Genomic DNA, 13,998 nt, shown 5'->3' on the forward strand with positions numbered 1-13,998 from the left:
AGAAATAAACATATGGAAAATATTAATAGATGACCAGTGAGTCTCCTGTTTGGGGCAACAGTGCATACTGAAGTCACAGAAAAGGTAAGAACTTAGATGGGGAGCTGATTAGAACTAGAAACAGTCTAGTACCTATTTATTGTCAGACTCCTGAATTCTGAGTTCTAGCTCCCAGAGTTCTTAATTTTCATTACATTATTCTTTCCTCCTGATTGTTGCATGGGCATGTCAGAAAGAGTCCCTTGCTCCTGCTGCTTCTGAAAAAATGACAGTGTGAGAGCATGTACATGACAAGTACCTCTTTAAAAAAAAAAAGGCAGGGGGAAGGGGAAGGAAGAAGGAAAAATCCATTTTTATTCAAAACTGTAGCAATTTAATCAGAAGCACTCTATGTGCAAGATGTGTGCAAATGTGGAGAGAACTCCTGCCACTGGTATCTTTGGAAGAGAATGGACTGTCCATCCCCAAGGATGGGCATTAAAGCTAAGTAACAGCTGGTTTAGGGTTGGTTGCCTTCTTTGCAGTAAAATATTTATCCTTTCAAAACTCCTTATTGCATCTTCAACTTTGGGAGTTTCAGAAACTTACAGCAATGCCTCCCACATACCCTTTAGCCCCAAATAGTTACTGTAATAAAAATCTAAAATTTAACTTCAAAGGAGAACCAGCAATCCTCCTACACATGACCAGCATTTTCTAGATTTCAAACTATGAAAATCACCCTACCAGAACTGTAATTCTGGCTTGCTTTCTGGCTGCCTTTGTTTTACATAATACTTAAAATACAATTACTCGTTTGTAGTGCAATAACAACTGCAAAGACCAACAACAGGAGTTCTTTACAAAGAACACACAAATCTAAATCTCTCTGGCAATGGACAGCCTGAAAGGCAAGACATCCTGAGGACCTTTTCTCATGATGTGTGACAAAACACTGCAAAAATGGATGGCTAAAAAAGAACATTGCACAGAGAAGCTGAAGGCAGATAAAAATGAAGTGCATAGCTCAGAAGCAGAGCTGGTATGCATTCTATTCTCATTGTAACAAGCAAGTATAGTGTGAATTATCTAATTACCACTGTAACACACTTCTACTGTGAAACAAAAGCTACTTCTTTTATAAATGTTACAGACATTAGTCAGCACAACCCATTTCCTCCACTAAAACCCTGTGGCTGAAGAGGGCTTCTGCTGAGGGATGGATAACTCTGTGGATTCTCAAAGATCTTAACTGGAAAGTCCAGCAAAACGACTTGAAAATTATCACCAGAATAACGCCAGAATATAGCCAGAAACTGTCTGTGGCCACTAAACCATTGTAATACTGTGCTACATGTCCTACACTCTTCACTTTTAGGATACGTGAGGCTTAATTGCTGTTTGTCAGCTGAAGTCTTCAGGTAACACTTGCACAGTGGTCATTTTAAGCATAAAGGAAAATGCAGATTACCAGACCTACACTAAGTTGTCTGAAGAAACCAGCCACAAAATAGAGAAGAGTTTATATAATGACCCCCAAACCTCCAATTCTCTGTAAGCAGATTCCATAAGAACTAGCAGAGGAAAAGCAAGAGAGTTCAACTCAACGACCTTTAAAACAGAACTACTTGAAGTTTTGCAATGCTAAGCTTAGTTCTACACTGAGAAATAAACTAAGTGATACATGGAGATATGGCTGGGATAATTCAGTGCTGCTTATCACTTGTTACCTTTTTAAAAATACCTTGGAAGTAGTGCACTTATCAGAATGCTTTATGTGTTTTTCCTCAACCAATTTGTTCAACCCCATCAGCCGGAAATACACAAATACACACATTCCAACTCACACCTTATTCCAGGGTTTTCCTGCGACTGAATTCATTACTTGCCTGTCTTGTGTGTCTTTTGAAGCAGGAATAACTCCAGGAGTTACCTGTGGTATAGGCACAACCTTATGCAAAACTAAAACCAGCAATAATGTATTTGGAGGGAAGATAAATTAAGCTAGTGATACTTAACTAATTCCAAGGAGTTTATGTATACCCAACTTCAGTGACCACTTCCCTCAAAAGGGAGGAAGGAGGGACAAAATGTATGACCAGGCAGAAAAGTAAATTCCTACTTTATCCTTTACATAGCAACCAGTAAACTTCTGTTTAGTTATGGTTCAACTTTCTCTATTCACAAACCTATCACAGAAAGCAAACAGGCTGGTCAGGCGTGATTTAGCATTGGCAAATCCATGCTGACTCCTTCCAGTCCCCCACTTCTCCTTCATGTACCCAAAAACACATTTCAAGAGGGCTTGCTCCATGACTTTTCCAAGGAGTGCAGTGGAACTGAGAAGCCCAGAATTTCCTAGATCACCCTTTTGACAGATGGGTGCAGTATTTGCCTCCCATCGCTGTGGATTTCCTGTGCTCTCTGTGACCTTCCAAAGGTGAGAGAACAGCCTTGAAAAGGTGTCAGTCAGCTTCCTCAGCATCCTGGGATGCAGCCCATCTGGCTCTAGGGACTTGGCATGGGTCTGGAACTCCTGCTGCTGTTCTCCTCCCCGAACCCTTCCTGAGTACAGATTTAAGAACCCCTCTTGGAAACGACTGAAACAGAGAAGGTACTGAGCACCCCAGCCTTCCCTGCACTACCCCAGTCACATTACTAAGTCACTCACCCCATTCAGCACCGGGACCCTGTTCTTTTGTTCGCTCTTTTACTGCTAACAAAGTCATAAAAGCTCTTCATTTTGACCCTGATCTCTTGTAAGCATCAACTCCAGATGAGCTTTAGTTTTCCAAACAACATCCCTACAGTCCCGGCCAGTGTTTATGGATTCTTTGGAGCCCAAACCTGCTTCAACCTCCCTTACACTGCACTAGGACTAGAATACAGCCACAAGATCCCTGTAAAGGCAAGAAAGTCTTCCCAATCAATCTCCCTGCATTCCTGGACTGCTCTTGTTGTTTGGGAGACACCGTCCTTAATGAACAGCCAACCTTAATGAACTCTACCCTACACAGTTGCCCTCAAGGATTCCACCCTTTCCCATCTCCCACACAACCCCCCAGATCTGCTCTCACCGTCTTCTCCACTCTTCTCAGGATATTGGGAAGGATTTCCAATATTATACACAAAAGCTGGTGCTCCCACAGCCCACTTCAAGACTCAGTACAGTGCACAATTCACAGCTTGTCAGAAAGACAAGAGTTAATTATCTCACCATCCTTGTTGCTAGAGCAACTGCACTCTTTTTCTGTTTATTTGCATCATCTGTTCCAGGAAAGACACCGAGGCAGTGTTCTGGCTGATGAAGTTCACAGTACAACGATCAAACCTCCAAGATTAATTCCGGATGTGCTGGAGCTACTACTAAATTTATTACAGCTCAACGTAAGGGAATTTGTAACTTCTGCTGCATTTCACCTGTTCACTAGGGATTGAAGGGAATTATTTGAAAATGGCAGTTAGAAAAGTTTATGGGAGTCTCTAAGACAGAACCACGGAAAAGTGAGGGAACAGAGATAATACAGGGTTAGATTAATAGAAGTGTTTGCCAATTTCTTCATTTTACTAAATCATTGCAATAAAATTTATTGGCTGGCTGTTCTAGGGTGACAGTGAGGGATGATAATCCTGCAGAAGTCATCAGGAGGGCAGAAACTAGATAACAAACTTGTTTTTCTCCTGCTCCACTACAGTACATTTACTCTGCCAAATGGAATATGTTGTTAAAGCCTCTGCAGTCAGCTGCAGCTACTTCTATCAACCAGAAAATAAACCCAGTTTCACACACATACTTGAGTCACTTCACTTTTGGGCAAAGTTCAAGATCCTTGCTAGCAGAAAGGGTTAGCACTTTTTAATTCAACTAACAAGTCCAAAAGCACAATTCCTCTGTGATAAATATGCAGGTTTTTTTACAGGTATCAGGAAAAGAAAAATACAACTATTTTACAAGAAATTCGAGACAGGGTTTCCTAGAATAGAGTTTTTCATTCACCCAAAACAAGCACTTATTCAGAAGAATCTGACCTTCAGCACACCACTACTTGACTGTGACTGCTCAAGACCCAGAATCACTGAAATGGCAGCAAGTTTCCTAGTTGGGAATGACTCAGCATGGACCTCACTCAAGGCAGCTGGCACAGGACACACCCCAGGGAATGAGCATCAGCTGTTGCTGTTTGATCCAGGATCACAGCACTGCTTCCTCCAGCCTGACAGGCACCCCAACAGCACAGTCCAATGCCTGACACCTGACAGACCCTCCACACAAAAAATCCCCGCCAAATCACTGCCTTGTTTCTATCTTTTAGGATTTGGATGAGTAACACATTGCCAAGGATGCAACAAAGATTTATCTTACCTTAGACACAGCAAACACCCTCTGATAACATCACAGTTATAATGCAGATCCCAGAACCAGCACAGGCATCAGGAGTCAAGAGATAACGTGGCTTCCCTTCCCACACATCACTCACTGTCCAGCTTCTTTTCTCACACCTGGGAGGTAAGGAGGGAAAGCTGCTCTCCATGTGAGAGAGCAGCTGGAATGCAGAGCTCCACCTGGGAACACACAATGAGCCAGTTGGGAGCTCTTGGGTTGGACACAGAGGGCAGGCCAGTGTGGGTGACATTGCAGGGGATGTCTGCTACAGGCAGTCCTGCCAGGATGAAGCTCTCAAGGCCTTTTCACACCTGTGAGGAGCCTGACACTTGACAAAAGTGACCGAGGAGCCAAGGAGCAGAGGTGCTCCCTGCTGGATCTCATCCTCATGGATAAGAAATAACTGGTCAGAGATGTGAAGGCTAGGGGGCAAATTTAGCTTCAGTCACCATGAGATAGTGAAGTCTGGCGTCCAAAGAGGGAGGAAAACAGCAAAAAAGCAGCACCACAGCCCTGGACCTCAGGAGAGCAGTCTGGCCTTCTTCAGAGATCTGCCTGGAAGACTCCTGTGGCACATGGTGATGGAAAGAGGGCCAGGCAAGACTGTTGATTTTTCAAGTATTACCTCCTCCAAGATAAACAGCAGAACAAGCAGAGGTTAACCAAAGGAGCTCCTGACAAAACTCACCCATGAAAAGGAAACATGCAGGAGACAGCAGCAGGGAGAACTGACTGGGGAGAAACACAGAGGTGCTGTGTGTGTGCAGGTATGGGAAAGAATAGGAAAAGGTTAGGTAAGAATAGGAAAGCTAAAGCCTATTCAAAGCTGCATCTGGTGAAGCACATGGAGGGCACAAAGAAAGATTTTTGTGGGTGCATCTGAGTGGGAAGGGGCAGCTGGTCATAGAGGGCACAGCTAACGCCACCTTCACCTCAATCTTTACTGATAAGACCAGCCTTCCAAAACAAAATTCAAATTAAAGATGTCAAAACCAGGTTCTGTTGTATCTACAGTATAGATGTGTGCATGTAAGAGAATGCTGGAGCAGAGACAGTGTTCAACAGGAACTTCTGCCACATCCCTCATTCCTGCAGTTTATTGAAAGGAGAAGGTGGACAAGCCAGCAGTGAGTAATAACAATTAAATTAGAAGCAGTAGCAACTGCTATTATCTATGCTAACATGTTTTATTTTTCAGTATCAGTTACATACTTCAAATAGAGTGTAAAAGGAATGGTTACAGGTCACTATCCTGATGAAGACTAGATCAGCAAAGCTGTCACTACAGTCATTGTTTTCGTGACCCTCAGACAACCGTTCTGGCCAAAACCTCCAGAGTAGCAATACACAATTCAACCATTTGTCTACTGTTGTTATAACAAGGGCACAAACACCTATGCAATGTGTGTGTTAAACCAGGATGACTTTAACCCTTTCCTTTCATGGGAGTGAACCAGCTACACCAACAGCAGGGCAGGAAGCCAGGTCTGATAGAACCTATCAAAAGTCTCCTTGACAAAAACAACTCTTTAGCCAGTTCGACATATGTGGTACCAAACGCCCACACGCAGAGCGTTGCCACCATTACTTTTACCCTGTGGGAGGTACCTGTTTAAAGCTCCCAGGCTGCACCAATCAAACTCTGCTCAAGAGCCATTCTGCCCTGCCTTGGTTTTGTGTCCCCTTGAGAATTTTGTCATGCAAGTGGGGAGAATTTTGTCCTGATTTTGACACACTTCGTGCCTTGCCAGTACTAGTCCCTGCACTTAGGAAGTGGGCTAGGCTTGCAATCCCTCATCTTTACTTTCCTTTACTTAAGGGAGAGAAGCATTACTTTATTGTGCTTGTTTTTCAGAATTTATTTTTCCAGAAATCAAACAGAGTCACAAACTGCCAAACAGCCAGGGACACAGACCTCCAAAATGCAAGAATTTTCTACCATCCTTCAACAGCTGTTAGGGTTCCCCCTCAGTAAGTGCAGAATACCAGTATGAAATGGGTTACTTTAAGTTGGTGTACTCATTCTAACCACATAGATCTTATTATTTTCACTACAAAAAAACCCAACTAGAGTTGCTGGCTGTTACAGTAAGACAGTTACTGCCCCAGTTAACAGCCCACTGCCTGCAGCATATAATTAGATCATCTACAGTTTATGTGCTATTTTAATTTACAGGTGATAAGGTACAGATATGCCACGGAATCCTAACGGCATTTTCCCACTTCTGCTCAGATTCTTTGTCTCAGTCTTCATATGCAATAAGGTTTAGTAACAAATGTTCTTAGGTTTGTGTATTTAACACTAAGTATTTTAATAATAATTTTTAATGAATTCTCTCCTACATAATAACTGAAACAAACTTTTATTGCAACACTGCACTTTGAAAAATAATTCAAAGACAACAGTTCTGTATGTCATGAAATATCAATACAGCAATGGCTGTCAGTTAAGGAACTTGCACAACTCTATACAAATGCGGAAAAGACAGTCTGTTACAACATTCCCAGGTGCTTCATTGGTAAATTTCAGACTTAGAGGTTTATTGTCCCTTATTCTGTGGAAATTAAAATTAGCAGGTAGATCAGCAGCCCCAAAGGAAGGAAATACAGAATCAATTGAAGAAATTCAGTGATAGAGGTGAACAGTTAGGTAAGAATAGAAATGCCTCAGTGATCCTAAAATACTAGAACAAAGGGCTCAACTGGCCTTACAGCAACTGTAACAGGCTTCCAACTAAACCAGCGATGGCCTTTTCTGACACACCGATCAGCACACTCAAATAAACCTCTTATTTTGGCTGCATTTTGGGTTTTTCTTGCATTTGTTTTGTTGAGTTTTTCCTTATTCAAGGGAATGAACCACCTCATCCTGAGTTTCAGTACCTACATGGAATGAAATCTTCACACAGTTAGTTGCTATGGAAATAGTATTTCAAAACTGGACATCTGTTGGTACAAAATTTAGGAACAGCTTAACAAAATAAGCTCTTAGTTCTGAGAATCACTTGCTTAGGAGACACATGGACTAAGCACAAGGCTCAGACCGACAACTTTTTGGGGACTAGTCTAAGCACTACCTCCACAAAAAGGAATATCTAACTTCCCTAGAAAATATCAGGCGTCTCCCATTTTTTTATGTGCCCCCAAATAATATGACTGGTATCTACCCAGCCCGACTAAACTCTTGTGAAATCTATCAGTTTGAATTTGATATTCCTTCCAAAAAAAACCAAACAAAAAAAACAACAAAAACCAACCAACCCCGTAACACCTACACTTCTCTTCAGTCTCTAAGTTTGAGGGACATGCATTTCTCAAAAAGAAAACAGATGCAAATTAAAAAAAACAATCTATGCTGTACTTGTCCCCAATGTATATAACACAGCCTGTGCCTCTAAGTACATTAACAGATGGATAAATCTGCCACAGTATTTCTTTCCAGACATTTTCTGTAAGGTCTGCTTTTTTGCCTTGAAAGACCACTCAAATTCTTCATGGCTAAAACTAATATATTACAGCAAATCTTTGGGACTATTGACCTTTAATTAATTCCCCTAGGGCAGCCCTTCACACCTTCAGTGCTTCCCCCCCTGCACCAGCTTCTGAAGCAAGACTGTTACACACTGAAATTCTATCTTCCACATGCAGGAGATGGGAAGGCTATTAAAAAGGAAATAAAACAAAAAGTCTAAGTTGTCTAAAGTCACACTGGTCACTAAAGCATTCTTCTAATTCAATTATATTGATTAATCAATCTTGAAACTGCACTCCATTCACTAAGAAATGCAACTAGTACAGCAAGTATTTTTAAAGATGTGACTGTCAGGTTCCTTCAAAATACATCTTCACATAGATAATGAACAAGATTTTTTATCTTCTTTAACTCCAGTCAATAGTGTTATTATTCTAACAAGAACTTGAACTGTCAAGGTTTGCACAAAAGATGAAAAACTGAAGTCTGGAGAAACTACTGGTTATCTTAGGAAAACAAAGAAAATTAGGATTTACAGCTGTCCTGGATGTGAAAGAAATTTTCAGTTACTGAAAGACTTGGATAGACCAGACGCACTTCTCAGCAATCGAGTAACTCCTCTTCCTTGTACAACACTTGTTCCACAAGGGAAGGTCTTCACACCACATGGAGAATCACCTATTAAATCAAATACAGTTCGCACATCAAATCAGCCTTTAAAGCTTGCATAGATTAATGGAATTGTTCTTTATATGCTGTGGAGCTGAACCTATTCAACAGCTCTGATACAAGAAGTCAGGCAGATCGTGTCCTCTACAAACACCAAGACCATAAGATCATGATTTCCAGGTGGAACAGAGTTTAATTTAGCATTAATCTGTGCACAAGAAATCAAGCTGCAAACTCAGAATTCTTACACTTATTTATCTTGCAAACCTGATTCTGTTCTTCTGAAGATTAGCCATGAACTGCCCAGAGAACTGAGCTCAGAGGCCTTCTAGGGAAAAAATCCTGTCTGCAAAGAGACTTTAGAAGAGCAGACTTTATAACTGAGTTGTGACAGAACACTTGCAACAAGGACAAGCTCAGCCTGTACATAAAATGATTTAAGAGCAAGGAGAGTATTTTAAACATGGTCCTGCCTCAAAACACCTGGGCATGAGAATGGCTTAATGTAACAGAAAAGCGCAAATGAGAGAGCAACATTTGTAAGAAAAACTAAATTTGCAGAGATGTTTTTTGACCCTAAGATTCTGCCCAGTAAGAAAAGGGCAGCTCTTCATGCTTGGGTCTTTAGAAATTCAGTGAAATCCATACACAAGAATAAGCACAGCTCATGCAGAGCTGTGCACCACTTAGAGGCAGCATCTAAGGCCAGAAATCTGAAAAAGCAACAACTGGGTTAAGTTTAAAGATCTCTTTCCTCTTAAAAATGTGAATGTTTCGAACTCACGATTAGAAGGGACAAACTCTTGATCCTGTCTTGGAGAGCCCAAAGGCTTGTCACACCCAGAACTCTCAGCTTTCATTTTCTGTATGAAAAAAAGAAACATTCAAAATAATGTACATGTGTCTGTTAACATGAAATATACACCACTAATCCATCAAACCTATGAATTATGCTCAAAACCCTGTGAGTTCATCCGTCTGCCCAACATACGTCACAAAGGACAGCATCCAAAGACAAAAGAGATCACCTGAAATTGGCAACTGGAAATAAATCAGGGTGTCAACTGGAAGAATCTGACCTGGATATGTCCAGCATTCAGTTTCACAATCCTGGTATTTGTGCTTTGATCACAATCAGAGTCTTGCAGAGGCAGGTGAGCTGCTGTTAGTGGGACTCCATACACACTAGCAAAAGATTTACTGATGCAGTAACTTGACCAAGAAAAAAAAGGAAAACAAGGAAAGTTTGGCTAAGAGGGCTATAATGCTTATGTTTAACAACACAGCATTTTCAATTCTTCAACTGGCAAACAAAACCAACCAGGGCCTGAGATGCACAGAGCAGATACCAGAGGACAGAAGGACTTTACATCAGCATCACTGCATCCTTCCAAGACCACCAGTCTGTTCTACAACTACACATGAAATGAAAACAAACTGCTTCCCCACATTATCAAATTCAGCACTTGGAAGTGTGAAAAGCAACTTTTTTTTTATCAGGGCACGGCAGCCCATGGTGAGTTTTTTGAGTGAAAGACTATTTATTATTGTCTCTGTAAGTGCTACTACTGCTGTCAACTGAGATCATAAACTGCATTTCCTCGTTTCCCAACTATTTACTTTTCCTTTCTCCCCTACAAAAAGATTACAGAACCTTATCTACCTACATCATGTCAGACAGTATGAAGTTTCCAAAGCAGAGATATCCTAGAGTATAGTGAGTATACCTCTGAAGCAAAACAGTGAATTCTAATGCAATCAACACTTTTCTCAACATTGCAATACTAACAAAATAAAAGCCATCATGCTGGAGGCAACTCCTTAGCAATACTCACCTGATTTTCTTACAGGATGCCAGAGCACAGCAGATGATATCATTCTCCTCATGCCACTTGCACCTACATGAAATTAAGTTCAGGCTTATTTCAGAAGCACCTACATTGTTAATCAACAAGAGTAGTTGGTCTGGTCGGATGAACAGGAACAAATATTAAAGATGGTATCTTTTTGTTGCAGTGACCGTGCAGTACCTTTAAAACTTCACAGAGTTCAATAGCTTTGCCCTAAGTAGTTTATGAGGAGTTTAAAGGTTTGCTTATCAGGCAACCTGCTTCATACTGAGGTGGGAGGCAGGGAGAAAAGAGAACCCTAAGAGACAAATGGAATTTAAACCATTTGAACCATTTCAAGTTTCTCATTAATGTGAAATAGTTTCTCATAGCATAAACATCCTCTTTCCTCTCCAAATGTGTGTTTTAAAGCAGATTTTTCCATTCTCCTTAAGGTTCCCCTCTAGTGTGAAGATACTCATGGAAACAGAAAACTGCCTGACTATAAAAAGACAAAGTGACACCGATGAACCCAATGGATCTTAAAACCCATATTCCAAGCAGACTTCCAAGAATAATTTGTATGTTTTTTCTACTGAAATTTAATATCAAATTATTGGTTCTTAAACCAGTAGCAGAGGAAACATTAGAGTCTATTTCTAAATTAACTGCATAATCACCCAATATGCTCCTGCAACACTGCAAGCAAACACCACTTTTTGTACAAACACAGAAGAATCTGAAAGCAGGCACATTTACACAAAGAACCACCCAACACACCTGGTATTACTGGAGAAATCCCACAGGCAGACATCCAGTTTTCTATATACCCAGATCTTGGATGGCTCCTTTTGGTATTTCTTCTGGTACAGTTCTGTAATCAGGTCTTCTACAGGAAAAAGCTCCCAATGGCTCTCAATGCCTACAGTTCAGTGAAAATCCAGGCCAGGAGAACAGGAGTCAGTCAATGTCCTGCTCGGCTCATTTCTCAGTCAGTCCCTGTTCCCTGCCCAGCCTCTTATCAGAGCATCAAAGTTCAAAGTTATTCCACCAGTGGTTTTAATAAAACCTGGCTTCCTAGAAAGCGGCAGGAGAAAGGAAGAGGAGGAAGCATGCAAAGCAGTTCTAGCTATCAGCACCAGCTTTTATGAAAACTTTGAGACACGTTTGTCAGATAAATACAGCTGTCCATGATTACACAGCCCTTATTTCTGGGGGACAAGAGGAAAAGGAAGGACAAAAATTATCCATTTCCTACCTGTTATGCTGGCCATTCGACCAAGACACCAATTAATTCGGAATCTGTCATTAGACTGGAGGAAAGAAAATTTCCATCACGTCAAAGGAGTACAGTATATAATTCTGACACTTGCATGACTTCTGAGTAGGTCTGAGAAAGTCACCTCCAAACCAAAATTGTTTCTGGGACTGAATGTAATCTCCCTGACAACTATCTTGAAGAGGAACCAAATTTCATGCATATTTGTTCAGAGCTCTATATTTATGGATGGAGCCTAAGATCTTGTCCCTCCCTACCTTTCTGAGGATTAATATTAGCTTTGAATTGAATTGAAACATAATATACCTGATATGAAACTTAAACGCCTCTGAATCCTAAGATTTTGTTCTGTTCCCTGGAAAATGGAACTTGAGCAAAAATTTAAGGCACGTGTTATTCTCAAGGGTAGAAGAGTCATGAAAACGTAAAAATATCCCTTCAAAAAAAGCAGGATTTATGACTATTATTGAGCACAACCAATTTAAGTCAAATCTTAGGAGCCCTTAACTAAAGTCATAACAATGTCAGAGAACAATAGACCCTGTTCATCAGTAGATTAGAACCAGAAGTGCAGGCTGAAAATAAGAAGGCAGAAAAATTAGGTCTCTGCTTTACAAAAAGGTTGGCTTCTAGAGGCCATTTCTTCTTGCATGGAACTGGGACACTTTGGAAAGGGTGTCTTTTCCCACTTATATGCACACTGATTAGGTTTTAGGGTGAAGTATCTCCTTAGTCACCCAACAGGACTTCAAGCTTTGATCTTGACCATACCCTGCAGAAGAAGCGAGGCTGAGCACCTCTGGCAGGCTGGGCAAACTCAAGAAGTTCCCGTAGGACAACGGCATAACAAGAACGAGGAAGGTGAAATCCAGATATGGGGATCTTATGAGTTTCATCACCTAATTGAGGGGGGAAGGGAGACAGGGGGGGGGGAAAAAAAAAGTCAACAAAAACCCACAAAGTTATGGGAAGTCCAGTTTCTGTAAGAGATACGGTTCCCTCCTCCTTTTTATCTTTCTATGTACATATGTATATACACACACAAACACACACACTCCTCCACAGACAGGGCCTGTGATTAAGCAATCGAAACCTTGCTTCTGTCAGCAGGTCTGGGCTGGTAGCAAACACTCACACTCTTAACCCTTTTAAAAGGCCATTATCCAAGTATGAGCTGTAGGAAAACACAGGCCAAATTTGGTCCCTCTGTACACAAGGAGAGGAAGTATCCTAATAGAAACAAATTGGAATCTATAAACATTACTGAGAGTCACAAAGGAAACAGGCAGGCCAAGCCAGACACAACAATGGTGTAGATATTTTAATTCTGTTAATATATGCCAAGCTGCTAAACATAACTTTTAAATATCAAGCAGTATCTTTGAGTTACCCTGTTACTAATTATCACTACATGCTGAAGATACACACAAGGATTATCAAGACTTAAAAAACGTTTGGCTAGAGGTCAGATAAGCTGAGTCTGAAACTGCACACCTTTGCATACCATTCTTTTCTCCATTAATACTCACCAGCAGTCTGGCAGTGGTACCGAAAACCACGTGGTGGTACTTCTGCAAAAAAGAGGAAAAAGTACAATCATCATCCAACACCAACAACAAGAGATCCTTAACTCTCAACTCCACACCACAGCTTCATATACAGAAAGGAACAGCTTCATCTTCCCTTGTGGCCTTGTAAAAGTGCCACAACTATTTCTGGGGAAGTTATTTTCAGTTACGTGCATTTTAAAGAACAAAGTGCATTGTATAGTGTGTTTAGGTCCAACCAAGAGCAACAGTCACTGACACGAAATATAAAGCACAAACATGTGCAGGTCTTCCTGAATTTAGCCTACCCTCTTTGAAGTTACATGCAGTTCTGACACTAATTCTGCTCAAAAACAATCAGCACTGCTCTGATATTTTAAGAAGTCTGACCACTTAAAGTCAAAGAAATACTTTTTTTAATACAAGAAGTCTAATCTGGGCAGCAGCGACACCAGAAATCCTCCCTCTCACCCCAGGTACACTTCCTGGAACACACCTGGATCTATGAAGTGGTGGAAATCAGCCATGATTCCATCCTGTAGGGAGTACTTGACACACCCAATCTCACAGGGAAGGAAGCGCTGCTCGCACTGGGGTGGCAGCTTCCCATAGCTGTAAATGTCCAGGAAGTAGAACATGTCTGAAATCACATCTGAAAGAAAAAGAACAAAACCACCTTCAGACAATCTACCAGAGGTTACAGATGCCATGCAGGTCTCCGCCTCATCCAGGGAAAGCTTTGGTGAACTTTCTCCTACGACTGGGTGAAAAAGGGTAACGATCAAGCAAAACACACAGCTCTTCTTCTGTATCCAAGAGGACAAGATAACAAACTTATG

General features: G+C 41.1%; 1 protein-coding gene across 3 annotated transcripts in view; it reads right to left on the minus strand.

Annotated features, from left to right (window-relative positions):
- The window catches only part of MAEL (maelstrom spermatogenic transposon silencer), a 33,795-nt gene that overhangs the window by 15,197 nt on the left and 4,600 nt on the right, over positions 1–13,998 (minus strand). For 2 of the 3 annotated variants that reach the window (XR_004237532.1, XM_032096277.1), the window contains exons 4-11: positions 13,656–13,811; positions 13,142–13,183; positions 12,384–12,511; positions 11,592–11,646; positions 11,114–11,255; positions 10,340–10,402; positions 9,584–9,716; positions 9,289–9,367 (exon numbers count right to left, since the gene is read on the minus strand). Coding sequence is in view for 2 of the 3 variants with exons in the window: in XM_032096277.1 (XP_031952168.1) it covers positions 9,289–9,367; positions 9,584–9,716; positions 10,340–10,402; positions 11,114–11,255; positions 11,592–11,646; positions 12,384–12,511; positions 13,142–13,183; positions 13,656–13,811 (798 nt within the window). In the remaining variant the exon portion in view is untranslated. Of the gene's footprint in view, positions 1–5,432; positions 8,514–9,288; positions 9,368–9,583; positions 9,717–10,339; positions 10,403–11,113; positions 11,256–11,591; positions 11,647–12,383; positions 12,512–13,141; positions 13,184–13,655; positions 13,812–13,998 lie in introns of those variants that run through there. The other variant, XM_032096271.1, reaches the window with a different exon arrangement.

Source organism: Corvus moneduloides, chromosome 2 (genome assembly GCF_009650955.1).
Source record: "Corvus moneduloides isolate bCorMon1 chromosome 2, bCorMon1.pri, whole genome shotgun sequence".
Lineage (NCBI taxonomy): Eukaryota > Metazoa > Chordata > Aves > Passeriformes > Corvidae > Corvus > Corvus moneduloides.